This window comes from Cladophialophora yegresii, assembly GCF_000585515.1.
Source record: "Cladophialophora yegresii CBS 114405 chromosome Unknown aczIN-supercont1.1, whole genome shotgun sequence".
Lineage (NCBI taxonomy): Eukaryota > Fungi > Ascomycota > Eurotiomycetes > Chaetothyriales > Herpotrichiellaceae > Cladophialophora > Cladophialophora yegresii.
Window position 1 is genome coordinate 3607544 of NW_006913045.1, and position 26594 is coordinate 3634137.

At 53.9% G+C, this 26594-nt stretch overlaps 11 protein-coding genes across 11 annotated transcripts; 5 read left to right on the plus strand and 6 right to left on the minus strand.

The window, feature by feature from the left end:
• Positions 1-33: 33 nt before the first annotated feature.
• Positions 34-960, minus strand: A1O7_01297 (uncharacterized protein; the record flags this gene model as incomplete). The annotated part of the gene is made up of 3 exons (XM_007755335.1): positions 34-649; positions 709-726; positions 782-960. 3 exons carry the CDS (start codon positions 958-960, stop codon positions 34-36), a joined length of 813 nt encoding a protein of 270 aa, XP_007753525.1.
• Positions 961-1519: 559 nt separating this feature from the next.
• Positions 1520-2986, plus strand: A1O7_01298 (phosphatidylinositol glycan, class M; the record flags this gene model as incomplete). Its single annotated transcript, XM_007755336.1, has 1 exon — positions 1520-2986. The coding sequence occupies one exon, from the start codon at positions 1520-1522 to the stop codon at positions 2984-2986; it is 1467 nt and encodes a 488-aa protein (XP_007753526.1).
• Positions 2987-3330: 344 nt separating this feature from the next.
• A1O7_01299 (uncharacterized protein) lies at positions 3331-4661 on the plus strand (the record flags this gene model as incomplete). The annotated part of the gene is made up of 2 exons (XM_007755337.1): positions 3331-3450; positions 3504-4661. The coding sequence occupies 2 exons, from the start codon at positions 3331-3333 to the stop codon at positions 4659-4661; spliced, it is 1278 nt and encodes a 425-aa protein (XP_007753527.1).
• Positions 4662-5237: 576 nt separating this feature from the next.
• Positions 5238-7124, plus strand: A1O7_01300 (uncharacterized protein; the record flags this gene model as incomplete). The annotated part of the gene is made up of 1 exon (XM_007755338.1): positions 5238-7124. One exon carries the CDS (start codon positions 5238-5240, stop codon positions 7122-7124), a length of 1887 nt encoding a protein of 628 aa, XP_007753528.1.
• Positions 7125-8567: 1443 nt separating this feature from the next.
• A1O7_01301 (uncharacterized protein) lies at positions 8568-10850 on the minus strand (the record flags this gene model as incomplete). The annotated part of the gene is made up of 7 exons (XM_007755339.1): positions 8568-9462; positions 9535-9608; positions 9670-10146; positions 10201-10337; positions 10400-10471; positions 10533-10667; positions 10736-10850. The coding sequence occupies 7 exons, from the start codon at positions 10848-10850 to the stop codon at positions 8568-8570; spliced, it is 1905 nt and encodes a 634-aa protein (XP_007753529.1).
• A 1822-nt stretch (positions 10851-12672) lies between these two features.
• Positions 12673-13505, plus strand: A1O7_01302 (uncharacterized protein; the record flags this gene model as incomplete). The annotated part of the gene is made up of 3 exons (XM_007755340.1): positions 12673-12976; positions 13043-13198; positions 13249-13505. The coding sequence occupies 3 exons, from the start codon at positions 12673-12675 to the stop codon at positions 13503-13505; spliced, it is 717 nt and encodes a 238-aa protein (XP_007753530.1).
• Positions 13506-13683: 178 nt separating this feature from the next.
• Positions 13684-15591, minus strand: A1O7_01303 (uncharacterized protein; the record flags this gene model as incomplete). Its single annotated transcript, XM_007755341.1, has 1 exon — positions 13684-15591. One exon carries the CDS (start codon positions 15589-15591, stop codon positions 13684-13686), a length of 1908 nt encoding a protein of 635 aa, XP_007753531.1.
• Positions 15592-16648: 1057 nt separating this feature from the next.
• A1O7_01304 (uncharacterized protein) lies at positions 16649-17773 on the minus strand (the record flags this gene model as incomplete). Its single annotated transcript, XM_007755342.1, has 1 exon — positions 16649-17773. One exon carries the CDS (start codon positions 17771-17773, stop codon positions 16649-16651), a length of 1125 nt encoding a protein of 374 aa, XP_007753532.1.
• Positions 17774-19704: 1931 nt separating this feature from the next.
• Positions 19705-21276, minus strand: A1O7_01305 (farnesyl-diphosphate farnesyltransferase; the record flags this gene model as incomplete). Its single annotated transcript, XM_007755343.1, has 3 exons — positions 19705-19857; positions 19906-21154; positions 21209-21276. The coding sequence occupies 3 exons, from the start codon at positions 21274-21276 to the stop codon at positions 19705-19707; spliced, it is 1470 nt and encodes a 489-aa protein (XP_007753533.1).
• Positions 21277-21836: 560 nt separating this feature from the next.
• Positions 21837-23479, plus strand: A1O7_01306 (uncharacterized protein; the record flags this gene model as incomplete). Its single annotated transcript, XM_007755344.1, has 2 exons — positions 21837-23192; positions 23255-23479. The coding sequence occupies 2 exons, from the start codon at positions 21837-21839 to the stop codon at positions 23477-23479; spliced, it is 1581 nt and encodes a 526-aa protein (XP_007753534.1).
• A 1019-nt stretch (positions 23480-24498) lies between these two features.
• A1O7_01307 (uncharacterized protein) lies at positions 24499-26511 on the minus strand (the record flags this gene model as incomplete). The annotated part of the gene is made up of 1 exon (XM_007755345.1): positions 24499-26511. One exon carries the CDS (start codon positions 26509-26511, stop codon positions 24499-24501), a length of 2013 nt encoding a protein of 670 aa, XP_007753535.1.
• Between the last annotated feature and the right edge of the window lie 83 nt (positions 26512-26594).

Here is a 26594-nt window from a genome sequence, read left to right on the forward strand (position 1 = left end):
CCAAACTGTCTCCTCGTTGAGCGTTGTCCTATTTCAATAGCTCTCCACTGCCTCAGTCTCGCCCCCACCTCTGGTGTCGGTGTCCGGCCTCCAACCTTTAGGCCTCTCCTTGCCCCGGACGATCATCTGGTAGACGCCGTTCTCGACCTTCTCCACCGACTGCCTTGTGGTCTTGAGTTTGGACTCGAATTCCTTTGTCAAAGGGTAGACTTTCCCGGGATTGACCCCTTCGAAGGCGGCTCGGAGATCTTGCATATCAGTCAAGATCGAAGATTTGGACGACTTGTCTTCTCCTGAATGTGTCGGTAATTTCCCGTTCGTGGCCATATATGTGATGGCAAACCGCATTAGCTCGCCAGTCATATCAAACAGGCCCAGCGCGTAATCCTCGTAGGTGAGCATGATACCTTCGGGGAGTTGAGCCGCTGCCTCATCGAAGCTCATGATCCGCTGGGTCTCTAGGTAGTACTGGAATGTCACCGCTTCGATGTACTCCTGGATGCCTCCTGTAATCCTGTCTCGGTATCGGTACGTGTTGATGCTCTGTAAATCTGGGACGACACCTTCTAATAGGTTGCGGATGGTAGTGTACATGGGAGTAATTGTCTTCGAAATTGAAGGGTGGATAGGCTTGCCCAGCTCACGGACTCTGTACTCCTCGCATGAGCCAGGTTGCTTGCTGGCCGTTTGTTTGTGACAGCGTCTTACCTTTGTAAGGCGAAGATGCTGCGCACATGATTTCAGTGGTGGTCACATCGGTCGACCAAGAGCGCCGACTTACATCTTCTTACTCTGAGCAGTCACATCTCTGGACGCTTTGGTGATATTCTCTCTACGGTCATGGTGCTCGTCCAGCTCTGCCCGGAAGGTTTCGAAAATTGGAAGAAATGGGGACTTTGTCTCAGGCGATGTGGCCGGATCGGTTGCCATATCTTCTGGTTTCCTTTTCACGCCTGCCATGATGAATTCTGAGGTCTCGAGCGTGGTGACACAGATGCAGAGACAAACCTTGCACAGTAACAGACAAGTGATGAGAACAAAAAGGGAAGACAAGGTCGAAATATTACGGTGAAGTTGATCCAATTCCCACGCTGCTCGGAGAACGGATTGCTGATTCCTCAGTCAAGGTGACAGGCGCGAATTGTTTCTCAAGTTGGTCTCTGGACGACAGTCCCTAAGCCAGAATATAACTTAACAACTCCCCGTCTCATTGACTACATGGCCCTCTGTCGTTACTGGTTGCGGCTGGAGCAAGGCTGGTGAAGCTGACGTAAAAGATGTTCCCAGCTCTGGCGCCTCTGCCAGCATCGGCCACTAATGCAGCCGCCCCTGAGAGCTTAAATCGCGGGTGTTAAGGGTGGTGCGGCTCGTGTCCGTCACGCCCGTCAACTTCTAAACATCACATTCCGGAGTGACGGCGGTGCACCAGAGCTGCTGTAGGAGGTATCTGTGTGTGGGAGAAAGAGAAAGTTGCTTGGGCACATTGCAAAGCAGAGGAGATGCAGCTGCCGCCAACGCCATGGGGTCACTCGTTGCACAACTCCTCTCGTCACGCACCTCAGTCTTCGTCGCAGCGCTCCTCTTACGCACCATCCTCCTCGTCTACGGAATCTATCAAGACTCGGTCTCGGCCTTGAAATACACGGACATCGACTATTATGTCTTCACAGACGCCGCTCGAGCCGTTTCAAGGCACTCTTCTCCCTACGACCGTGCTACCTACAGATACACTCCGTTGCTGGCGTGGATCTTGTTGCCCACCAGCTGGGGAGGGCTGTGGTTCCACTTTGGCAAGGTGTTGTTCGCTCTGTGTGATCTGATTGCCGGAGGGCTGATTCTCAGGCTACTTAAGAGGAAGAGGCTGCGGGAAGAGAGAGCGTTGAAATATGCCAGCGTGTGGCTGTTGAACCCAATGGTCGCGAACATTAGCACCCGTGGGAGCAGCGAAGGCCTTCTATGTGTATTGGTCATGGCACTCCTTTGGGCATTTGAGACAGAAAAGGTTGCATTGTCGGGACTCTTGCTCGGACTGTGCGTTCACTTCAAGATATACCCCTTCATTTACGGTGCAAGCATGTTATGGGCCCTCAATACTCCTGCACCTTCAGGGGAATTCCCGAAGCCGATCTCGCAGCGCGCATTGCAGTTCATCAATCTCAACCGCATCATCCTGGTTGTCACGTCGGCACTCACATTCACAGCACTCAACCTCTTGATGTACAACATCTATTGCGGTCCTTTCCTTCAACATACCTTCCTCCACCATTTGACACGAATCGACCATCGACATAACTTCTCCCCTTACAATACGCTCTTGTACTTGGCTTCAGCCCAGCCTAGGAGCGCGTCCGGTGTTGAGCCAACACGATCCGTATCGTTCGAGTCCCTAGCGTTCATCCCGCAACTCCTCCTCTCTACAGTCCTCATCCCTCTTGCCCTGGCGAAACGAGACTTACCAACAACCATGCTGGCCCAGACATTGGCATTCGTCACGTTCAACAAAGTTTGCACGTCACAGTACTTCTTATGGTACTTGATTTTTCTGCCCCTTTACTTGCCGGACTCATCCCTCCTCCGCCAGCGGTGGCTAGGTATAGCGGCACTAGCGCTGTGGGTTTTGGGCCAAGGTCTCTGGCTGCAACAGGGATATCAACTGGAATTCCTGGGGAGGAGTACTTTTGTTCCGGGGTTGTTTGGAGCAAGCCTGCTCTTCTTTGGGATCAACTGCTGGATACTAGGCATTATCGTCGGGGATGTGGTGCGAAAGCAGCCAAGAACGCAGCCGCGGTCAATTGCGAGCATGGAGCCAAGGCAAGCAGTCTCTCCATCGGCCAAAAGTTCGGGAGAGACGACAAACAAGACAATTGCCTCGGATGTCATATCAAAGTCAACCGCCACTCGACCACGTGGAAACAGCACCATCGATACCAGCAGTATCGCGAACGTCCATCTCGGGCCGCGGAATCGCGTGTTGAGGAGCAATTGAGGTTTCAAATCTACCAATATGCTATCACGAGCCTCACCATGCGATCATGCGACTGCTCCAATTGTGCTGGGCGCGCTGAGCCTGTCGTGGCCCGTCTGCTAAATGTACCCCACACAAGTTCGGTTGGGGAGCTCTGCCGCTCCGACTTTCTAGATGACTTGTGCCCCGCAACTCCACTTGCATGGAGAAGCTGCTCTACCATGGTGGGTGCGGCATTGCGACATGGATGTAATGTATATGAGGGCGACGTGGATTCCAGGGGAACATGGTGGTTGCGCTGCTGATTATCCCAGTGTCATCTTTCGTGCCTGGTGATTACTGAACCAGCCTGCTGCGTCGCGACGATGGGCGAACCAGAAGGGACTGTCGTGAATGGAAATGGCCTTGCCACCGGCGCGAATGGCACCCTTCTCAATGGCGACGGTGGTGAGAAGCCCCCTGGACAACAGAGGGACAACGTTATTGTGGCAAGTAACCGTCCTGTCGAAGCCTCGATTCTTGTGCTGACCTCACACAGGTTGGCGCAGGCCCTGTCGGATTACTAGTCGCTCTTCGTCTGGCTAAAGCTGGCATCCCAACAACCGTCCTCGAAATGCTCCCCTATGTTGAACAGTCGCCTCGAGCAGCCGTCTACCACGCCGTCTCTGTTCGAGAGCTCGACCGGGCTGGCGTGCTAGAAGACTGCCGGAAAAGAGGAGGCACAGGCTCGGATGTCTGCTGGAGGAAGCTCAATGGTGAGATCATCGCAGAGATCGACCGTAGGCCGGACCCCGGCGAGTATGAAGTTCTGGTTCTGGGACAACATGAGCTTGCAGAGGTCATTTTCACGCACTACAAGCGATGCGAGGGTAGTCAGGTGTTGTTCAACCACAAAGTGACTGAGATCCAGAACTCGGACACAGGAGTGGATGTTACGGTGGAGACCCCCGAGGGCGTCAAACAGCTCCATTCCAGGTATCTTGTCGGCGCGGACGGAGGTCGAAGCAGCGTCCGTCGTCTGCTCGACATTCCTTTCGAAGGGTTCACGTGGGATTTCAACCTGGTTGCCTGCAACGTCGTCTATCCATTCGAGAAGTATGGGTTTCAGGGCGGTAACTTTATCGTTGACAAAGACCACTGGTGTCTCATTGCAAAGTTGAGCGAGCCAGGCTTGTGGAGGTGCTCCTACGGCGAGCTCCCTGGCTTGACACACCAAGAGCTCTTGGATCGACAGCCCATGAAGTTCGAAGCGATTTTTCCTGGTGAGAGACCGCTCAAATACGACTTGAAGAATGCGTCACCCTACAAGATCAACCAGAGATGTGCAACCACTTTCCGGAAGGGCTCCGTCCTGCTTGCTGGCGACGCTGCGCATCTGTGCAATCCATTTGGGGGCATGGGTCTCACTGGAGGCATTTTGGATGCTGGCGCGTTGGGTGATGTTCTAGTAGCAGTCATCAACCAAGGCAAGTCGGACAAGCTGCTGGACAGGTACTCCGAGTTGCGACGAAAGGTCTTCCTGGAACTGGTAGACCCCAGGTCTCAGGCCAATGTGCGGCGGATATCGCAGACCGACCCCGATACCGTGGGGCAGACCGACCCGTTCCTGAAGATGTTGAATGATCCGGCGATAGACAAGACGAAGATGCGAGGGTTGGAGGATCTCTATGTCGATGTTATGGCGGGATACGAATAGGCCAGGTCGGCTTGCGCAAGCCTTTGTTTCCACTCATGCCGCTGCCGAATATTAAACCCCCACCTACACGTACAATAGAGAACACAGCATGGGAAATAAAGACTCAGGGTCGTGCTCGACAATGTTTGCGGATGACACGAAACAGCTTGCGAGCTAACTGTGTAGGCGGCAGCGAGGGTGGCCGTGGCAGTGCAAATGGTGACTCGTGCTTGTGGCTGTGCGTCTCGCAATCAAATCGCAACCGCCCGATAATCAAACCACCGACTCGAGCTGCCAGCCCCCTCAGCCCCCTTCACTCGTCTGCAACCTGTCCTTGTAGCAGAACACCGGACATTAAGTGAAGGAACGTGTCCGCCGTCACCTTTGCATCCGGCGTAATTTCCCACGGGACCGTCGGTCCTACAAGCATCAAGAGACAGCGACAGCAAATTCCGCCCGAAGCATTCAGCTGCTCCGCATTCCACCCTCCGAAACGGCCAGCAATCCCAGTAACCGGCCTCGATCGTCTACGCCTGACAACAAGAATCCTGTGCGTGTCGTGAGTGCGGCCTTCGAGGCCGGCGCAGTCTCCTCACAATGCCTGTACAAGAAGTAGTCCTCGACAACCCGACAGCGGCGCAAGATCTTCAAGGGCGGCATTCAGTACCACCCTCCAAGGTCTCCCGCTCAGACGTTGCTTTCCCCCTAATGACGCCTCGGAAACGAGCCCCGTCCGTGGCCGACGCCCTCGATCAAGCTGGGAAAACCATGGGAGTTCTTACCATACGGGGGACGGACTTGCCGGTTCAAAATACGGAGACGGCTGAGACGGCTGGAACCCAGCACGACACGTCAAGGCAACCATCGTCGCTGAGTGACCTGCCACTGGAAGTCCAGGGTAAAGTGCTCGACTTCATCTTTGGAGACATGCATTCGGTCTACGCCGGGTCGACATCATTGCGAGGAAAGAGCGTATCGTCACTCATGCGACATCCGCGGAGGAAGGCCGTCTCAGACCTTGCCTTGGTCTCACCCACCTGGCGCGACTTGGTGCAAGAACGGATATACCGACACATCAAGATCAAGGGCACAAGAGCCGGGTTGAAAGAATCGGAGGAGTTCTTCTGCAACCATTCGCATCTCACGCGGCTCGTGCGACATATCGAGTTCTGGGTGCCGGTCTGGGGAGACAAAGCATCTCTTGACGACCGCGCCTTGAATCCTTTTCTCGGCCCTGGGCTTCTCCTCGACGGCAGCAATGCATTCCACCAGCTCGCCAATTTCCCAGCCCACGAGCGAGACCTGATGCCCGCGCTTGACCCGTTGAGCTTCAGCTTCAAACTATGCGTCTACTCGGCGACGCTGTCGGAGATCTTCTCGCACATCAACTGTTTCTTTCCCCACGCCCGTGTGTTTACCCTCGAAGGTGGCCACTGCAAGAAGTCAAACATGATCCGACAGTTTCCTCAGACGCTGTTTCCCAATCCGAACCAGCGCCTCGAACAGTTACCCAACATCCGCACCTTCGCCATGCGAGGGGCATGGAATATTATGCGCGAGTACACCCATTGGGCGACCATCGAGAAGGCTCTCCCGAACGTGGAAGAATGGCATTGCGGCTACGCCAAACCGCGCTACGAGGCCGACGTCACCATTAACGAGATTCTGGCCCGCCTGCCCTCTCAGCTTCGACACATTAATATCTCCCTCGATGGAATGTACAGCAAAGATCCCACAACGCTGGGCTCGAGCTTCCCCGGGTCACCGATTTTGCACGCCCATCAAACTCAACATCTATGCGAAAGCCTCGGCCAGGTCCTCCCTCATCTGGAGTCGCTCTCATTTACCGGCAAAGTCTGCGAATGTCTCTGGACCAGCGCCATCTCAGCGCTCTCGTTGCAGAAGGAAGAGCCCAGACTCAAGCACCTTGAGCTCGTCGTGAAATCGTGCTGCCGGCAACGCGTCACGGAAATAGATCCCGACACGGGCGAACTCATCATCCACGAATTAGGCGGCGTGATTGCAGACGGAGCGGGCATCACGAATCTCGTCTTCATCAAGGCCTTTGAACGACTGGTGCTCCAGACTGTGGAGGCCTTGCCGTTATTCCCGAGCCTCGAGTACGTGAGGATACGCTTCATCGACTTGGACTCGCCCTGCACGCTGCTCAACCCATACTGGCTGCTGGAGAAGACGAAAGTCTACGGCATCTGGAACGAGGAGATTGTCGAACGGCTCGGCGAACTGAAACCCGAATTCGGGTATGTCGAGTTGGGTGACGGGATTGAGTGCGTGGGGGCAAGTTACCATAAGCGGTCGTCCTCGAATCCCGCGTCAACAGGCACTGGCGCCACGGCGGATGGATTCGGCACTGTCGCGGTCTCGACGAGCGTCGGATCGAGCTGCAGTCTCTATCCCAAGTCGAAACCGAAGAGCATCAAGACAAGTTCGTACAAGGTCGTCGCGGAGGCAAGGGGTCAGTGAGATAGTGCTTGACAGCGCGACTGTCTACTCATACGGAGGCGTCATTGCAAGGCATCTCACTGTTCCCCCTCATTCCCGCCGTCCGGGTCTGGTTAGCTGCTTGATAAAAGTTTGGCTGGTCTACTACGTGTATGGTTGCTGAATGATGGATCGAGTATTTGTCCGTCCGCCGAGATCTCTTGATTACCGATCCGCGAGCTTGCATCTCGCCTAACCTGGGAGCTTCGGATACTGTACGGGGTACAGATTGACGACAGACGACATACAGGGCGCTCTTCTTTTCTTGTTCCAGCATCAAAAATGTTTATAGCAGCGAGTTAGAGGCATTGTGTTCAGTGTGTTGCGCGCGAAGATTTTACTCTTACAGATTACCTAGAGGAGTCTTGAGTTACGGCACAATAGTGACGCGTGCGAATGGAATAGAGAACAGCAGTTCGATCCTGGCCCTCCTGTACTGTAGCTCTGTCGCCTATGTACCTAATACCCAATACTCACCTAGGTAGTCGATTACGCGTGCATTCCAGAGGGGGGTAGCAACTCACCCTCCTGTACTCCGTCTTTCCCTGAAGTCGTCGAATGAAACCGCGCTCAATTATGCAAGATACTCCGCATGAGCGGCGGCGGCACTCCCTTCATGCTTTGCCAGGAATTTTACTAACTGGTTGTCCGGAGTACAGTACGATGCCATTCATGCTTCACAGCATTCTACCCCGTTTATGTATGGCTGTACTCCGTATTCGCGGTGTAGAGCAGCGGGGACCCATATAGCGCGTGTGTTTACCTTTGACGACTTCAGGGCACAACCTACGGATTAGTCTGTCGGTTGAGATCTGCGCAGCTGGTAGACACGTCTTCACTTGATATAAGAAAGAGCCGTGGGAGCCCGATGATCTCCACGCGGGTGATCGGGATCGCCAAGGGCGTTTGGAAAGGCAGGCTCCTTCCTCGAGGTACGGAGTACTGTAATGCCCTCCCAGGCTCCCAGCCGCTAATTATCCACTTGTACTGTATCTAGTTACTGAGTTACTGTACGCCTGCCTGTCAGATTGTGAGAATGTGTGTGTGTGTGTGTGCGGCTACAGCCTCGTTCTCGGTCTGTGTTCTATACTATCCTTCCCTTGCCCTGACAATTACTTACATGGCCCCTTTCTCACCTGAGTCATCACACTCGTGATTTCAAGTCGGATCATGTCAAGACAAGTCAAGTCAACCCATGTCAAGCGGGAGGTCATGTTGTGTCGATCCAAGCGTCAACCGTTAAACTCAATGACACCCCACCCTTCCCTCCCACCCCCGTCCCTCCTTCCCATCAGTAAGACCACTCCGTCTGATGGGTACAACCACGCATACACGCACACATACAGTACCCTCTATGCTTCAGCTTAACAAGTCAAGCCATGTTCCTCCCTGATCACCGAAACAGAGTAGCCTTTGTGCCTCCCCTCAATAACTTGAAGTCAAGCCATAATCCTCCTTGATCAGCAGGGCCGCCTTCTCGGCAAGCATAAACACAGGCCCCTGGAGATTCACATCCGGCAATCTCGGCACGGTACTCACGTCGGCAACGCGGAGACCTTGGACGCCATAGACGCGCAGCCTCGGGTCAACGACGCCGCCATCCCGCTCCGGCAACATCTGGCACGTGCCGCTGGCGTGCCAGTTCGGGATCGTGTTGGCCTGGATGTACTGGAAAATGACGTCGTCGGAGGCGTTGGCCGGAACGTGCGCCACCCCAGGCTGGACCTCGCCGTTATCGGGCCCGACCGTGTACTGCGCGAGGGCGGGATGGGCGAGCAGTTTGCGAAGGTCCTTGAACGCGTTGATCGCCACGGCCCGATCGGTCGGGTCGGCGTAGTAGTTTGGGTCGATGTTGGGGGCGTCGGACATGGACGACGATTTGAGCGTGACGCTGCCGCGGCTGAGGGCCACGAGCGGGGACGCCGTCAGTGAGATGTACGACAGATTGGACTGCGGGATGTAGTATGGGATTGGGAGCGAGTGGGCAGTGTTGCCCGAGGAGCAGGCACTGGAGCCAGAGCTGCCGGGCAAGAGGGCCACGTTGCTGGGGTAGAAGACGGATTCGTACAGGAACTTGACGTGCGATTGGTTGACCAGGCCGGCGTCGAGGACGGCTTGGGCGCCGATGGCCTGCAGCATCGCGTCGGAGAGCTGTTGGAAGGCGTTGGTGATGCCCGAGGGCGCGGACCAGGGGCCCGTTCCGTCCCCGAGGAATTGCTGCTCTGCGGCCGCGAGGGTGCTGTCGTTGATGGCTATGGAGCTGGTTGACGCCGACTGCTGGACCGTGGCCATGATGCTGAAGACGGAGTGGTCGTTCATGCTGCGGGCACGGAATGTCAGTACACAGGCAGAAATATCCGCGGTGACTCTCGCGTTCGAGTCCGAGACTTACTTTTGACCGACGTTCTCGTTGATGTACACTGGCTTGATGCCGTTGGTGGTCAGCTGCGCCTCTGGCCCAGTACCCTATTAGAAGCGATGTCAGCAACAAGAGCGCCGCGACTGTCTACATGCAGGGCTTACGCACCGAGATCATCAGCAGCTGAGGCGTGTTGAACGCTCCCATGGTGACGATGACTTCCTTGGCGGCATTGACGTTGACGAACTGCCCTGTCGGCTGATCTGTAAAGGACACGCCCGTGGCGATGGATGTTCCGTTGCTGCTCTTGGTGAATTGAATCGCCGTGACGAACGCATAGTGGAGGACATCGAGATTGGTGCGGTTCTGGATCGGCACGTAGAAGGCCTCGTAGCTGGAGCTGCGTCTGAGTCGACTGTCAAAACACCCGGTACCCTGCTTCACGCCCGTGTTGTTACCGTTGTTGAGTTCGTTGACGATAGCGATACCGATCGCTTCGCCGGCTCGGATGAAGCCGACATTCGAGTCGGGCACAAAGCCCTGGAACGCGATCTGGAGCTCTCCATTCGAATATGCTGTGGGATCCCACGTCTCGAAACTGTGGTCGTTGGTGTCGTGGAAGTTGGGAGCATTGAAGTGTGTTTGCTGCACGGTTAGCCACGATTTAGTCCAGTGGCCACCGCCGTGGATAGTACACACCTTGACGGCTAGAGGGTAGAGGTCATCCCATCCCCAGCCTGGGTTGCCCATTTGGACCCATTTGTCGAACACGCTGGCGCTTCCCCTTCCATAGTACAGGCCGTTGATTGTCGAACTACCACCTAGCCCCCGGCCTCCTAAGCATCGGTTAGTACCCTCGTTCCCTTTCTGCCTTGACCGCTGCAGGGTGGACACGTACTGTGATAGGGAAGAATCCGATTGTCCAAGTTCTTCTGCGGCACTGTATAATAGTTGTAGTCAACCGCCGTACCTGGGCAGAGTAGTGGTTAGTCACAGTAGCGGGAATCGAAGAGCAGATCGTCGGAACTTACCAGCAAGATACTGATTCCCGCCTGGCGTCTTGGTGTTGGCAACCGCATCTGGCACTGGCCCGTTTTCGAGCACAAGCACTTTGATATTGGGACATTCAGTCAATCGATTCGCGATGACAAGCCCTGCAGTGCCGCCTATGAACAATGGCTACTAAGCACGCATGCATACACCGGGATACTCCAGCCGAAGGGTGTTGTCCTACCTCCAGCAATAATGAAGTCGTATGTATCTTGAATAGTCTGTCGTTTGATCTGTTTGATGGGCTTCGCACAGACCAGACCGGCGGTCGCAACGGCAATAATTGAGGAAAGATACATAATTAGCCGGAAGATTCTTCGAGCACCCCTCCTACAGATGAGTGAAAGTGGCGACCGAGCCAGGAGATGAGGCTCCATGTTCATCGTTGCTTTATACTCCCCCAGATACCGGGGAGGAAATGGCACACGCAAACATGAGTCGCCGAAGCCGCTCCGTCGTTGTCATCCCACCGCAGCTACGGACGCATGGCATGATCAGGCCAAGTCAGCTCATTGACAAGATACTGTGATGTCGATCGCGATAGGTATGCGGAAATAGGCTGCTGAAATGATCGAGTCGATCATCATCGTTCCTGCTCTGCTGCCTTACACCCACAGGTGTTCGGTCCTGAGGGCATTCGCTTGACAACACAATATCATACCAGAGGAAAGCCTTGCTCTGACACAAAGGACCAGATAGAGAGATTACAGCCGCCAGGATTGCTGACTGTTGGAGATCGATGCTGACCTTACACATTTGCTCCCTTAACGGTGTTGGATGGTCTGTGAGGTTCGAATGGCAGTGTATGGCGCCCCGCTTGCCCTTACTGTGAAAACAAGACTGGATTCTTGATGATCCTGCTCGTGGGGCAGGAATTCTATGCTACGCGAGGTCGACTGACGAGGCTCTTTAGGGCGCGACCACACTCGAATGCGAATGTGATGCCCGCGGGCCTCAGCTGGGCTTGGGTATGGTAAAAGCATCAACAAACCGGTTGATGCTCCGGGAGCCGTAAACAGTTTCTGCATTCCGATTCCGTGTCCCACTTCCGAGAGCGGTCATATCATCAACGTCTGCGTGTCGTGCTTATGTCAAGATCCCGGGTCCATGGTGCAGACTCCACTAACCCAATCAAGGCTCACTGTCCGTGAGTAGAGCCTCATCAGCAAAACCCGCCATGCCAATCGTAGCACAGCGGGCTCCTTTGTTGTCAGCCACGACACGACCTGTGAAAGCTGTCTGTTTTCCATCTTCGGTAGTAAGAGCGAGTATGAGGCAACCTGCCACAGCCAGTTCCCGTCCGCCACGCTGGAGCACTGATCATGGCATTTGAGCCCTCATGCTGCAAGTCCACCACTATTCCTCTTTACAGTCGGTCCAGAGTGCTGGCATCGACAGCACAGGTCAGCCTTGGGTGGAGGAGCTGCTGTGCCAGGAAAGAGGCTGCGTAGCAACCCAAGGCAGCGACTGTCAAGAGCTTGCAAGATCGTCGCTTGTGACATCCGGGCGAGTTGTTGTTGGATCTTGCGTACCAGTCCTCCTTACGCTTACTACTCGATCTTACCTGCCATTCAGCGGTGACCGTTGCGAAGCTGGGCCACATCAATGATCCGTACATGTCGGCAGGAACAACTGAGCACAGCCGGATTGAGGCTGAGCTGAAAAAGGATCCTAGTGCCGTGTCTCTATAGGACCTGCTCGCGGACCCGATGAAAGCAACCTGCGTATGTACACGAACCGGTCTTCTGCCGCTGAAGGTTGGGTATGATACCTTCGCGACATGGAATCTCCCGGACACCGAAATCGGTAGTGGTACTCCGTATTCCGTAATTGTTTCTGTGCGCACAGCTTCTATGGGTATGATTGAAGTATTTTCCGTGGTGGACACTTCTGGCTGTCCTCGGAATATAGGCTGACTTAGGATCCGGTCAATGTGCTTGACGCTCAGGTTGTCAAAGTCGATGGCACCGTATTATGGGCTTCTGAAGATCCTGACCAGCTCTTCGCCCACAGGGGAACATATGGCTTTGCTGGCAGGAGTTCACATGATGTGGTCGTGCTGGAAGGCCGATGTCGTAACAGTGGTTACCCAGTTCAAACTCGGAAATTGCACATATCAGCATGAGGTATGGGGCGGGAACATTTTCGTTCCAAGAACTCAGCCGAAAGCAGTCGGCAAAGGCATCGTGGCCATGGACTCGAGACTCGAGACCACCCAGGCCTAAAGTAGCCTTCTATCTCTTCATGAGGCGGAAAGAACCACATCCTTTAGGCGCGAAAGACGACATATTGATGATTCAGGCGTTTGATGCACTAGCCGCAGCGCAGTGCAGAAATCCTCATGGCTTCAGATGGACGCTTGACTGTCCTAGGGCGTCCGACAGTACCAAGATCTTGGGCCTCTCGGAATTGGCCAAGTTGCGACGTAGGTCCTTGCGTATGAATCGAGTATCCTAGAAAGACCAGTTCCAACACAGAGAAAATTGGCAAGATCAGAGGCCCAGCGAACACGTGGTGGGCACCAATGGCCCTGAAGAGAGTGGCTGGCGCAACACTTCTTCGAGCGTCGACTGGTATGATAAGGCTGCGATGTCGGCCGGCATCGTTGGAATACGGGTGGCTTTGTTTCCTCGAGTTCGTCCCCACAGTAAGCATCCGGCTCGCTTTAAATTTGGCAGCGCTGACTGAATGTCCCAGCGAGACTCTTTGCCCCCGGATATCGTGTCAGCTTGGCCACGTCCAGAAGGGTTTCAGCGAGGGTTACGATCAGCGCCGGCATAGACATCGCTGCTTCTGATGGAGAAGCCGATATGGCGAGAAGTCTTGTCCGCGACGGTGCGAAACAAGTGGTGAACTTATCAGGTCCTATCCAGATTGTACCCAATGCCACAGAGGACTTTTATAACCCTGTCGCGCAGGTGAGTCCCATGCCCAATACGAAGACGGGTTTCTGAAGATTGGCCGCTGATATATCGAGAAAACTATCCACGGCTGCGAAGGTCGAAGCAGAGATTTGACTCGGTTAATAAATTGGGAGGTCCTGTCGAGTTGACATCGCCAATACTATTTTGAAGCCTGCAGTACGACCTGGGCTTAAAGTAGCGGCAAAAAAGTACCCGTCTGCATTGCGATTCAGCGCCGCTGGATTGTGCTCTGGATCTTCTTCGCACTGTGTACTTGATCAAGTTCTTCAAAGTATGGCTTCTCTGCTGGATGGAACCATTGGGGTGGCCCGTAGACTGGCTCAATCAACTCAGTGTCTGTCGAGGGCATTGGGTGAAAGTCATTCGGGAACATCACAGCAAAGTCAAGGCCCCAGAGGTTGCGGTGCACTTCAATCGGTGTCTCGTCCAGAAGTCCATGGCGAAGGTTGTTCATCCACCCGACGTGGCCCTCGGCATCGATGTTGTTTTGCTCTTCGTACTCGTCCTCATTGTCCCATTCGTTACTGACCGTGTTCTCCTCACCGTCGGACTCGGATTCATCCATGGTCCAGAGACCATGTCTGGCGAAAAGCCCGTCATATGTGGTATTGGAATCGCTTTGGTAATATGCGTCGGGGGTAGTGAGAGCATAGTGAGCCTCCGCTCTGCTAATCCTATCAAGGCGGAAGTTTGCGTCCCATTCGATTTCTATGTCAATCGTGTCGAAATGGTCGTAAAGAGCCTGCTCCACGTCTTCTTGCTCAGAGGGGAAGGGGTGGTCCCAAGTTTCACCGACGTCCCCGTGGAAGATATCAACGTCTTTGCCCCTCAGGGTAGGGTAGGAGAGCTTCCTGGCTTCGTCAAGCGCTTTTGGCCAAGAATTGAGTCTCTCCCCCAGCCACTCTAGCGGCTGCGTGAAATCGGGAGCTGATGGGTCCGGAAGTGATTCTCCCAGAGAGCCGGTTTTGATGTATGAAGCAATTTTCCAATCCATCTCGTACCGGAATCTGTACTCGAGTTCCAAAGCGCTATACCTCCACCAATCACCATTGTTGAGTGTGTCACCACGCTTGTGCCTTTGTTCAGCCACTTCGCACTGCAAATCTCCCAGGTTGTCAAAGAAATCGAGTATCCTTTTACGGGCTTTTGCTGCCCAGCCTAACAATGCTGGATCTTCCCTTGGTAGACCCCGGGGGTCAACCTGAAAAAGCACATAAAGCACCGGAACATGAATAGATCCTTCTGTATAAGAACTCTCCTCGAGGATTATGTCGGCCAAGGCGGCAGCTCTGTACAGACGTGGAGAAACTTTGTAAGGCTGATCTTCAGCATAGAAGAAGTACTCGATGGCGAGGGTCTCGCGCAGCCAATTTGCATTGCGAGTTGCCCGCAGGGCTCGTTCGTCGAGGAGGCGCCAGAAGTCCAGTGATGGTTGCTGTTGTACGTCCTCGGTATCAGATCCTATGATCTGAGCGACAACATTGCGAAAGGCATCGTTATAATGCAGGTTGTAACTTTGTGCCTTCTCATCGCCGAGGGTCAAAACCCCAAAAACTCGCATCTGACACTGGAAGATGAGCTCAAAGTCCCAATCGGCGGTATAAGCATTCAGGTCATAATTTCGGTCAATCGCAGCGTCTTTCTCCTGCTCATCTTCATAGATGTCACTATCCCTCTGCAAGCGGACGTCCCACATGCACGTCTCTAGTTGCAACCAGCGGTTATCCTCATCTTCACCGGACATGCACCGCCCCAGCAGAACTTCCAGATCGCTCTGTCCTTCTAGGAAACGCTTGATGAAGAGAGGGAGACACTTCTCCTTAGCGATGGCTTGGAACTGTGTGATAGCGTACAGCAGGTTATCTGATAGCCACATCTTCACTTGACCCCATGTACACCAGGAGCTGTTCAGCACGGCTCGTGTCATGCTTCTGACATCCCAGCTGGAAAGCGGAAGATCAAGGATAGGAACAAGATAGTGTAAGTTGTAGATGGTGAACATGTTATCAACGTCATGGCTGTAGAAAGCCAGGAGAAAGGCAGCGCGGTAAACAGCTTGTGTTCCTGACAACTTCACAGCGATTCGCGGCGAGGCTGTGAGCAAGTTTCCGTTCATGGCCGTGAGGAATATCTGTTGTAACAACTCAGCCGGTAGATTTTCCAGGTGACAAGACGCGGTGCTACGAGTTTCTCTCTCCGCCATAGCTCTCCGACGTTTATTCGCGTGTCCGCTGAGCTGACGCAATGTTGATGTTGTATCCGAGTAAATCGAGCCATTCCGTGTTCGCTTCAGAGAAGATGTCCACTCCATGGCCCTACCTCGTAGAACTCTTTTCCGCGGCTGTGATGGTTGGCTTGCGTACTGCTGGTGATGATGAACAACCGGCAGGAAATGGGAATGCTTTAATTCAAGGAGTGGAAGCGAAGTTTCAGGAAATTGGTAATTAATGGCGCGTTCACCCTGACGCGCAATCATGTGCACAACAGTCACGTGAACCGAGATTGAGGAAGATGAGAACTCGTCCCCCGAGCGTAAGATATCATGATCGTGGAGGCACCGCGAAAAACAGGTGGGAAAAAGGGGATTTCAAGTTCTCATTCTAAGGGACACTCCTGGTGACTCTATCCCATCCTCATCAAGTCATGTCTCGTAGTCTCGTCCGCGCATACGTCGATATCGTCATTTGGTCTCTTCCAGCTCCCCAGTGCTTCGCCAACATGATTTGCTCGCTTGTTTGCTATGCAATCGCTAGATTCCAATCCGCATGAGAGAGATACTCCTGAATGTCGAAAAGCATGTCCTGCCTAGTCACAATGTTATAAACCCATCTGTCTTCCTCAAGAGTATTTCCGAGATGCTGAAGCTGGGCCGATGCTGTGAAGGAGAGAAGAGGAAACAGCCCAGTGCCACGAAGCGCCATGCTGAGAATTCGATAGCATATCCCAGCGGTGTAGATTCCGTCAAATGCCCAACAACTCCTCCCCAAGATCGGCCCCAAGTTGGCCCAGGGTCGCTCTCGTCTTCTCCGGTGTCTTGTTGTTCTGGTTATTTGGTGGCGGCGATTTCGATGTGCTTCTCGCGTTCTTCTCCCTCCCAACAGCGCGTTAGCGCATTCGCGACCTAACCTTGTCGTTGTTCACAACAAAGAAAATAGGGACAAGAAGGAAGGGAATCAGTAGTCGCTCCCGCGACCGCGACTCACCGCACGTCGAGACCTAGACCGTCTGCTGCGGGTGTCATCGTACTCCGGGGAGACACCGCCAGCTTCTTCATACATGTCCCTTGCGCGATTCGAATCTTTGATGGCGAGTCTGTCATCGTAGTGACCACCAGCGCCGGATCCACCTCCACGGTAACTTTCACTACTCTGGGGTACAGGGCCATCGTAATACCAGCGACCGTCACGTCCCTTGTAATAACCGCCATGTTCTCGTGCTCGGGCACGGCGTTCTCGCTCCAGCCGCCTTTTGTGGTGTTCCTCCTTCTGTGAGAGGAGTTCCTTGTGCTGATTGTGTTCTTCGGACACTTCATTCCATTCGCTCACAGCACCTTTGATGCCCAGCGCGGCAATACCAATCGCGGCGGCGTCCTGCCATCGGGACGCTCGTTGTTGCTTGTGGGCCTCTTCCGGAGACAATTTTCCTTCACGAACTTTCTCCATACGTTTGTCGTGCGACTCAATCGAAGAGTACACCTTCGAGGCGGCATGAATGGTAGCCACACTGGCCAACGCAGCGGTTATCCATTTTTTGCGTTGCATCTTGTGAATGGTCTTCTCTTCTTCGGTCGATGAAACCAACGAGGAGGACGAGGAGGAGGAAGATGAGCTCCGTCTGCGACGGGAGCGACCAGACGAAGATTTCGCGCGTACTCGAGAGCGTGGCGGGACCGAGCCTTCGGAGTCGTAGTAACTGTCCCGATGATGGTCTTGATCTCGGCCTCGATTGTAGGCAACTAAAGCACCAGCCCCAGCACCAGCACCGGCTGCTCCTGCTGTTCGCGCGTTGTTCATGGAACTGGATCTCCGTTGCTGATGGGGACGGCCGGGTCGTCGAGGCAGGATTTCACCCCTGTGTCGCACCACTTCAACAATCTCTTCGTCCGAACCCACGTCTCTTCGACGCCGCAACACAAGACCTTTCTCTTCCATTGTTCTCCTGTCGTAGAGATCGGGATCTCGTTGAGGGCCCTGTCCACGCATCTTCTTATATTTGCGGTGTAAAGGATCAAGAACCTTCTCCTGATGGGTAAGGGCGAGGTTGACGCCATTCAGGCCGATACCGAGAGCCTGATCCATTTTGAAACTAGCCCGGTATCACACTGCTGGGGCCTTTCCGTGGCCTCTCCTGGTCTTTCGGCTATGCACCTCGTGCAGTGAATGCGTAACTGGGTTCACGGACGCCTTGCAGCAATCTGCGCCCGAATCGCATACGGCTGAAAGGCGCTTCGCGGGGTAAAGGTGCAGGTTGCAAGGGAAGATTGACCTATTGGTTGATGGATGACTCGACTTATGCTGGAATTGGGATGCTGATCAACCGGCCCGATGCATAGCAAACATTTTGCAGGTACACAAAGCAAGGCTGAACTATGTAATGCGACGTCGACGAGATCTTGTAATGGTTATGCTCGCACAATGGCTCGAATTGCGGGTAAAAGTAAGAGGACAAGCAGACGATTGCAGACCATAAGCAAATAGAAGTAGTAAAGGGCAGAGTCTATCGAGAAGACGTCATTGTGTAGCTTGCTACACCGACTTTGCAGGTACTCATTGGGCTGCTGAGGGTATTTGAAGGCAATAGGCTCGATATGAACGCAGTAGAAAGGAACAGAAGAAGCAACGAGCCAGGGTTTCGTCGGCCCTTATAGCATTGGGCAAGCAACTCGGCAAGTGGCGCTGAACGGGGACCGCAAATCCCCTTGTACGGTCTAGCTCTCGGGGGCAGGAAAAGAATGCCATCTCGTCGTGGTCCACTTCATAACGGCAAAGCGCTAGGACTCATCGCTCGAAACTCGCAGATCCTCCGCAAGGAAAGCTTGAGCGGTATGTCAGGGTCGATCCGGTATCTCTGGATCGCCGACCATGCAGCGGCCGCATAGCCGAGACGTCGAGATGGCCAAGACGAAGCAGGAACGACAGGGCCGCAACCAGGATCCGACATGCTGTTACGGGCACTCTGTATCGTGAACAAGTTTGAGCATTTTCTCCCGGCAAAAGCAGGATTACTAGCGCTCCCGAAACGGAAGACACAAACCAGCCTCCTCGATCGATCGTTTGAGGAGCTGAGCTCGAAAGCCGTTTTCAAAAAGCGGATCGAGGCAAAAGGCACCGAGGCAGCACCTGATGCACTGGAGAAGGCGGTGACGTCGATGCATCAGTGTCGGCATCGCCAATTGGTTCCCTGTTTAACGCGCGGTCATTCTATTAACCCACATTTTGGCTAGCCAGCAGCGCAAACATCTCATTCGTTAAGCGCCTCGGAAGTGCCATCTGCCGTTGATGGCAAAATTGAATCCCCCAAGATCCCCTTGCCCAATGCACCTTTGCCATGTGTGCACGAGTGTTGGGGTCGATGACGGTGGTACACTGTACGAGGTAGAGTGACAAGGAAATCCTGCGCGACTCACGAGGAGTGTCAGGTGACAATAACAAGAACTTGAGGAGTATCATCAGCAAGACATGATGCCCAACCTGGGAGACCCAAAGAAAAAGTGCCCACAGGCATCTGTCTACTTTACCAGACCCTGCATGGTCTAAATACCGTGATAACAGCAGACCTCTCAAGAACGAGGCCATCGGACGGATGGTCGCTCTATTGCATTGGAGATGGCGAGGATCCGCTCCCCAGTACATGCGAAGTCCTGTGTAATCAATCTGGCAAGAAACTGAAATGACTTAGTTGTTGGAGTGCCCCAAATATCTTTACATTAGTAGTGGTGGTATATGTATGCTCGACCGTAACAGGACATCTTAAAGAAGTAGTCTGAGGCCTGTCAATTGTCAATGGCGAGCATTCTTGTCGATCAATATCAGCACATCTTCGGCACAACAACAGTCATGAAAGCGGCTGAGTTGCAATTTGACATCCGTGCTTTTACGTCGTGTCACTCGCAAAAATCAACTTTTTCTGTCTGGACGGGTTTTGCTGGGGAAGACTTGTGGGACAGCGAGAACGCCAGGTAATTTGTCCTATTAGTAGTAATGTACACGTCCCGGTGCTGATACAGCATTCATAATTCGCCATGATTCGTGACATTGGTCAGCGTCCGGTTTTGACCACCCAAGCCTGGAATGAGACCGCTCGCCTTGATATCGACCCACGACTTCTTGAGTTCGGCGAACGCAATGTCGAATCTGGCACCTGCGAGCCACGCAACAACAAGCTGAAGGCACGTTAGCGCGGCCACGTGAGTATGTCAAAATGCACCTACCATGGAAAATGTGACGAAAAGCAGCATGCCCATCACCGCGCCGAGCAACATCAAGGTCTCTTTAGTACCTGCTTTGCCTGCTTCCTTCTCTTTCTGTGCGAGGGCCGCTCGAGCTTCGTCGGCCTTGTTTCTGGCCAGCGCATCCTCTACTTTTTGTGACGGGAAAATTGATTCAATGAACTGTTCCACTTTGCCGCATGCGATGCTGATCTTCAGGAAATTGGGGTCCTGAGGTCGATTCTTCTTGCGAATGGAGTGGATGTGTCTCCGGAAGACATCACAGGCGATCTGGAGATTCTGAGTCGACTCGGTCATGATCTGACAAGCCTCCCCCTTTGTGATTTTGATGTTCCGGAGAAACATGTCGTAGTTTCTGAAGCAGAGATCCAGTGTCGCAATCGCCATTGTCTGCGGAATGGCGCAAAAGTTGAAGACACTCTGCTCCCTAAGCCCAGCCATGAAGAAGAGGCATTCATCGGCATGGTTGAGCGCATTCAGCACCATCTCCGAACTGCAGTTTAGAGCTTGCTCCCTGTATTCCGGCTTGAACAAGTCCCCGAAATCATCGACATGTTTGGACCAAATTTCCTTGGGCCAGAATATCCGCTTGTCATAAAAATCTTCCCGCACGTCTCGGATGATGTTCGTCTTCTGCAGGAACGTACCCATTGAGTTGTGAAGATGGGGTCTGTCGAGGAGAGCTGGGTTCCCGAACTTGGCCTCGACAAACATCCTCGTGAGGCCTTCGCCCACGAGGCCGGCCACATAATAGCAGTACTCATCATATTCAGCGATGGTGTTGACGCCAAACTCGTCGTTCTCGGACTTCAGACAGTAGTCGGCCATGCCGTTCCCCATCCTTTTGGCAATATCTTTGATTATGGCTTGATAGGGGGCCTTGATCTTCTTGAACTCCTCGATGACGCACCCATAATGGAGCATCAGCTCGCGGTCTTTCTCTTCCGGTCTGTTCTCGGTGAACGTCCATCCATCAATGTCGAGAACGTCGTCGAAATTGCGCAATAGAGGTTCCTTCTTCTTCGCGGGAATTGAGGTATCGTCCTCAATGGTGTCTAACCCACGCAAGACAAGGTAGAAAAGAGTAACAACCATGAGAAGTTCGGGATGTAGTTCCAGAATGACGGCGCTGAAGGAGCGACTCGTCTTATTCAGGTATTTGAAACATTCTTTCGCCGCCGGTGTGTCTTTCGACTCATCCCGTTCGTGGACCGGGTTATGCCAGACTTTCCTGCGTCCCGTCAGTCCACAGCACAGCCGCACCACAGGGCTCCGATCGACTTACCATTGAATTATGGCCCGCAGCTGATTGGGATGGAGGAGGTAGAATATAACTTCGCTGGCTTTCGGCATGACTGCAGTTGGATGCGCTGCTGCAGCGTGACAAGTGAGCTGGATCTCTTTTCCTCACTCTACGTAACAAGCGCAGGAGAATGAATCAGTTGGAAAAGAGCGACAGATGAACGAAGGAACGAAAAGAGAAAAGCTTTCTGGAGGCCGCACCGCGCTCTGTGCGTACTAGACCATCTCGTGTCTGCGCGTGTGGGTTGAAGACAGCCGAATGGCACGATCTTTAACCCGAGGAATTAAGAAGGAAGTGCCCAATCGGGTTCCAGGCGCTACCCTCGCCTGTCGCTCAGGGTGAATCGCGCGCACGAGCACCTTCGCAGGTGCGCCCAGCCCAGCCCATCTAGGCGGTCCCTCCATCCATTGGGCAGGCGTCGCAGCCACTGTGGCTCAGCTGGAGGAGAGATATCACCCTATGTCGCTCACCCTATGACTTCACCGGCCGTCTCCACGCTCCGCCAAACAAGGCTGCAACAAATCTTAGTACTGAGTAACTCACGTACGACCATATCTTCTTACTTTTGCTCTTCTCATATCCCTGGATATCTCTTGTTACCGCGGTCGAGATGGTCGTTGATACATCATACTACGATGCCCTAGGCGTCAAACCAGATGCTACCGAGTTGGAAATCAAGAAAGCCTACAGAAAGCTCGCGATTACCACTCACCCCGACAAGAACCCCGGCGATGAGACTGCGCACGCCCGCTTCCAGGCGGTAGGAGAAGCCTACCAGGTTCTGTCCAACAAAGACACTCGTGCCGCCTACGACAAGTATGGCAAAGAAAAAGCGATGCCCAGCCAGGGCTTCGAGGATCCCTCCGAGTTCTTCAGCATGATCTTTGGCGGAGATGCGTTTGTGGATCTCATCGGCGAACTGACCCTCCTGAAAGACCTCACACATACAATGGACATCACCATGGAAGCAATGGAAGAAGAACAACTCTCCAAGGAAGCGGAAGAGAAGCTGAACATCCATGAACAACAGCAAAAGGATGCCACTGCCGCGCAAGCACATGCACCCCCATCAGAGTCCGCCTCTACAGGCATGAGTGCAAAAGAGAATGAAGCAAGACAATACTCAGCATCAGAACCTTCGTCCGCACCACCTCCGCCGTACGTGGCGGGCGCTGAGGAACCGTCGTCATCAACACCTAAGCCCTCCGAGTCCGGCACAAGCACACCGCAAAGACGCTACCTCGGCCAACAAGCGATAATGGACCGCTCAGAGGAAGATGCGCGCATGGACGCCGCGGGCCTCACCCAAGAGGAGAAGGACTTGCAAAAGAAGAAGAAAAAGGGCGGTCTGACAAAAGAGCAGCGTGAAAAGCTAGAAGCGTACGAGCGAGAGCGCCGGAAGCAACGCGAGGAACGAGTGGACACACTCGCCAAAAAGCTCATCGACCGAATCAGCGTGTGGACGGAAACCGACAAGGGCCCCGAAGTCACGCATGCGTTCCAGGAAAAGACTCGCCTGGAGGTCGAAAACTTGAAGATGGAGTCATTTGGCATCGAAATCCTGCACGCCGTCGGGCAGACATACGTCCAAAAGGCCACCTCGTTTCTCAAATCCCAGAAGTTCCTTGGCATATCAGGCTTCTTCTCGCGCTTAAAGGACAAAGGCACGCTCGCCAAGGAAACATGGAACACCATCTCCACCGCCATCGACGCCCAGCTGACCATGGAGGAAATGGCCAAGCTAGAGGAAAAGGGCGGTGCAGACTGGACAGACGAGAAGAAAGCCGAATACGAGAGGAAGGTTACAGGCAAGATCTTGGCCGCGGCGTGGAAGGGGTCACGGTTCGAGATCCAGGGAGTGCTACGCGACGTCTGCGACAAGATCCTGAACGATAAGAACGTTCGCTTGGAGAAGCGGGTGGAGAGAGCGCACGCCCTGGTCCTCTGCGGGACGATATATCAAAAGGTAAGCCTGCGGCGGTTCGCTCCTCATTTTCCCTCACAAACTGACCTTGCAATCCAATCTAGGCCGAGCGCGACCCGGAAGAAGAGGGCGACTTCATGGCCTTCGAACAACTCATGGCCGAGTCCATGAAAAAGCAAGAGAAAAAGAAAGAAAAAGAAAAGCAGAAGGACACCACCTCACATCCTGATACACAACCACAGCAACCGCACGGCCACAGGCACAACTTTTTCGGGGGTGGGAGTGGCGAGAAGGGCTCGCCAAGGGCATCGACGTCCGAAGCGAAGTAGCGCTTTGAATGAGATACTATAGGATGCACTGATTCTTTCTGCGATATGGCGCTTACCTTCGGCAAAATGAAGACCCTTCCTCTGAATGAGTGCCCGGAAGTGCAACGCGGACGATAACGAGCACCAGAACAGCAAGTCACTCGGGGCAGTGGCGTTTGCAACATGGGTGTTGAAGCAGTCGTCTCCAAGCGAATCGTCTCGCACGGATACGATACAGTTTTGGACGCTGGATACCCTGGGTTCTCTGTGTTGGAGTGCAGTGCAGCGTGCAATGCAGTGCGGCCAATTTTTTCTTCTCCTCCTACTCATTTATTTCGACCTGTCTGGTCGGTTCTTGGGGACCAAAGACCAGCACGGGCAAGTCATGCAGCAGGGCAGGGCTGGCTTCTCAACGCCCATTTTGTCGTGCTTTCTGGATTTGAGCGTCCAAGGGATAGAGCTCGATGTCTGCGTCTGTGTTGTTTCACCCCGAACTATATACCTACCTTGATGCGAGCGAGGCTATTATAGACTGTCATTGCGCCATCGCGAATGGACTCGCCCTTCGTCTACGTCCTCTTTCAGACTGTACTTCACTGTCATTCAATTGTAAATGAGGTGAATTTAAATACTGGACTTGGACCACTGGACCACTGACACACCTCCCGACACGCACACACATTAGCTGTAGTGTTTCCTCTCTTCTCGCTTCTGCTTCTGCTTCTGCTCCTTCTGTTCCTCAATTTCCAACGAACTTGAATCCTAATCCAGAACTCCTTGGCGGATGGGGTATCATTTACAATCTCGCAAAAACCGCTTAGGCTCTCATTCTCTTACCTCTCAACCTGTTTCCTTTCTGACTTGAGTTATTTGATTCCACTTCGGTTCTCTGCACCCACTCCAACTCCACTTGAGCAAGCCGACTCCCACGCCAACCAAGATCTTCCTGCTAGCCCAGCCAATTTGCAACGCCCGAAACGCAAGGCCAAAACAATATATCGTGCGTCGTAACAAAGGAGACAGATGTGTAGTTCACAAGATCAAAGGATTCGCAATTCCGTATTGACGGACTCGAGCAGATCAGTGAGCTCGCCAAGCGAGGCAACGGCCATTGCGTCTTTGGCATGCTCTGGTGCTCCTGACGACGGCAGTGGCAGTTGCTCGACAGCCCAGAGCTGCGCGTGATCTAGATTTGCCTTGGCGACACTGGGACTCAACAGCCCCTGCCTCGCCTCCACCTCTTCCACTCCGCTGGCCAGGCCCCGCTCGTCGAGTTCGTCATCGCTAAGAACTCTTCCTCCAAGCTTGACGTCGCCAATCCCCACTCTATATTCTAGAGCTTTATTCCCTTCGCGGATCAAATCATCGGTGCATGTAAGACATCGTTTTATGCTCTGGCTGAGTCTCTGGGAGTCGACAAGGAGTTGTTGGTGGCGGGAGAGGTCTTGCATCAGGCGTTTCTCATCTCGTGCGCGTTGCCGGGAGCGTGCGGAGGGGCTGGTGAGGGAGCCGGAGTCGTTGGAGAGGAGGGAGGAGTCTTCGTCGTCATAGTCGGAGAGGTCACTTTCTTCGTCCAAGTCGGACAAATGCTGGCCCTCCCCATCTATTTCTGTGACCGTGTCGAGGCTGAAGTTGGTTTGTTCTGAAACACTTCGTGCGCTTGGAGCGATGGAAATTCGTCCGGATCGCGACAAGCGGCGGTAGCGCCGTAGCTCAGTAGACTGTTTGCGGAGTTCCCGTTCGAGAGTCTTGTTGATAGCTAATAGGGATGAATTGGATATTTCGAGGTCGAGCACTTTTCGCTCTCGGCGCGCGTTGGAAGCTAGATCGACCTGGGGCTGAACGGGGGTCGCCGGTGGCTCTGCTTTCTGGTCGGAAGGCGATGCCAAGGGAAGCGTGGCCGGTACAGCGATCTCTGATAAATCCGTGTCGCTTGTGACAGAGGTGGTGATGGTGTTAGTGGAGTTGAGACTGATTGACCTGGGACTTAATGCAGTTGGTGATAGGAGAATACTTGCCGCAGTATGCGGGGACAATGTGGGAGTGAGTCGTAGATCTAGCGGCTGGGGCACCTGTGCTCGAGGACCGCTCAACTTCCGCGTCGGCTGAGAAGTCTTCGAATCCGCACTCAGGGATTTTCGATGGCCATGGGTGCCGGCTTCCAAGGGGCTGCCACCGCTGGAGGTGCTCTTGGGACGTTCGGCTGTTGTTCTCGGTGCTACTGGAGACGCTGTCGGCCCTGAGTGGAACTTCCGAGGTGACGAGGGCTCTGCCGGTATCATACCATGGCTCTTCTTGGGCGACTGAGGCGGGGTGCCCCTACCCGCCGAACTGTTCAGTCTGTCTGTAGAGATGTGAGGAAGAACTGTACGTTTCGACTGAGCGTTTTGAGGTATATCATTGGCCCTGAAGAACTTCTCATCTGGCTCTGACCTCCCACTGGCATGATCTCTCGTGGCAGCGAGAGGAGGAGAGCCAACGAAGAAATGGCCTGGTTTTGGCGGAAACCGGTGGCTTTCCTCCAGTCCCGGAGATCCAAGGGCGGATTTGACCTCGCTGGCATGGAAGAACTTTGATGATACATCCTTGTTCCCCTCTACAGCACTCTTTGCGGCGGATATTCTTCGATGAATCGTCACTACTGGTGCTGAAGAAGCAGGCCCAACTTTTGCTAGTGTAGGTGTGCTTGCAACAAGGCGTGGACTGGTGATCCCAAGCACTTGTCCAGGTGATTTTTGCGCCTCATTCCCTGATGATGCTCTCGATCTCCGGCCATTTGGAGGCACCCGTGGTTGAGCTGGAGCCAGTGGTGACTCCGTATCCGCCCGTGACTTTCTCGCAGCAGACCTGGGCGTAACATTCCCACCCAAAGGCGTCGTCGTCTGATCAGGTTTGGCAGGCGACTTGGCTCTGACAAAGGGTTGACTCGACGAGGGGGTGGGCGAGCCTGCAACCCTTGGTGTCAATGGGCTCTTCACATTGCGGAAGTTGGAGCTGAGGGCTGGTGTGAGCGGTTTCGAGGTATTCGACTTAGTCGGTTTGTCGGCGGGCATCGTGGTCGGGAGGGGCGACCGGCGAGAGCGAGAGACTTGAAGGGGCTGATTGCGGTCTCGTTCTCGCATGGCAGCGATGTGAG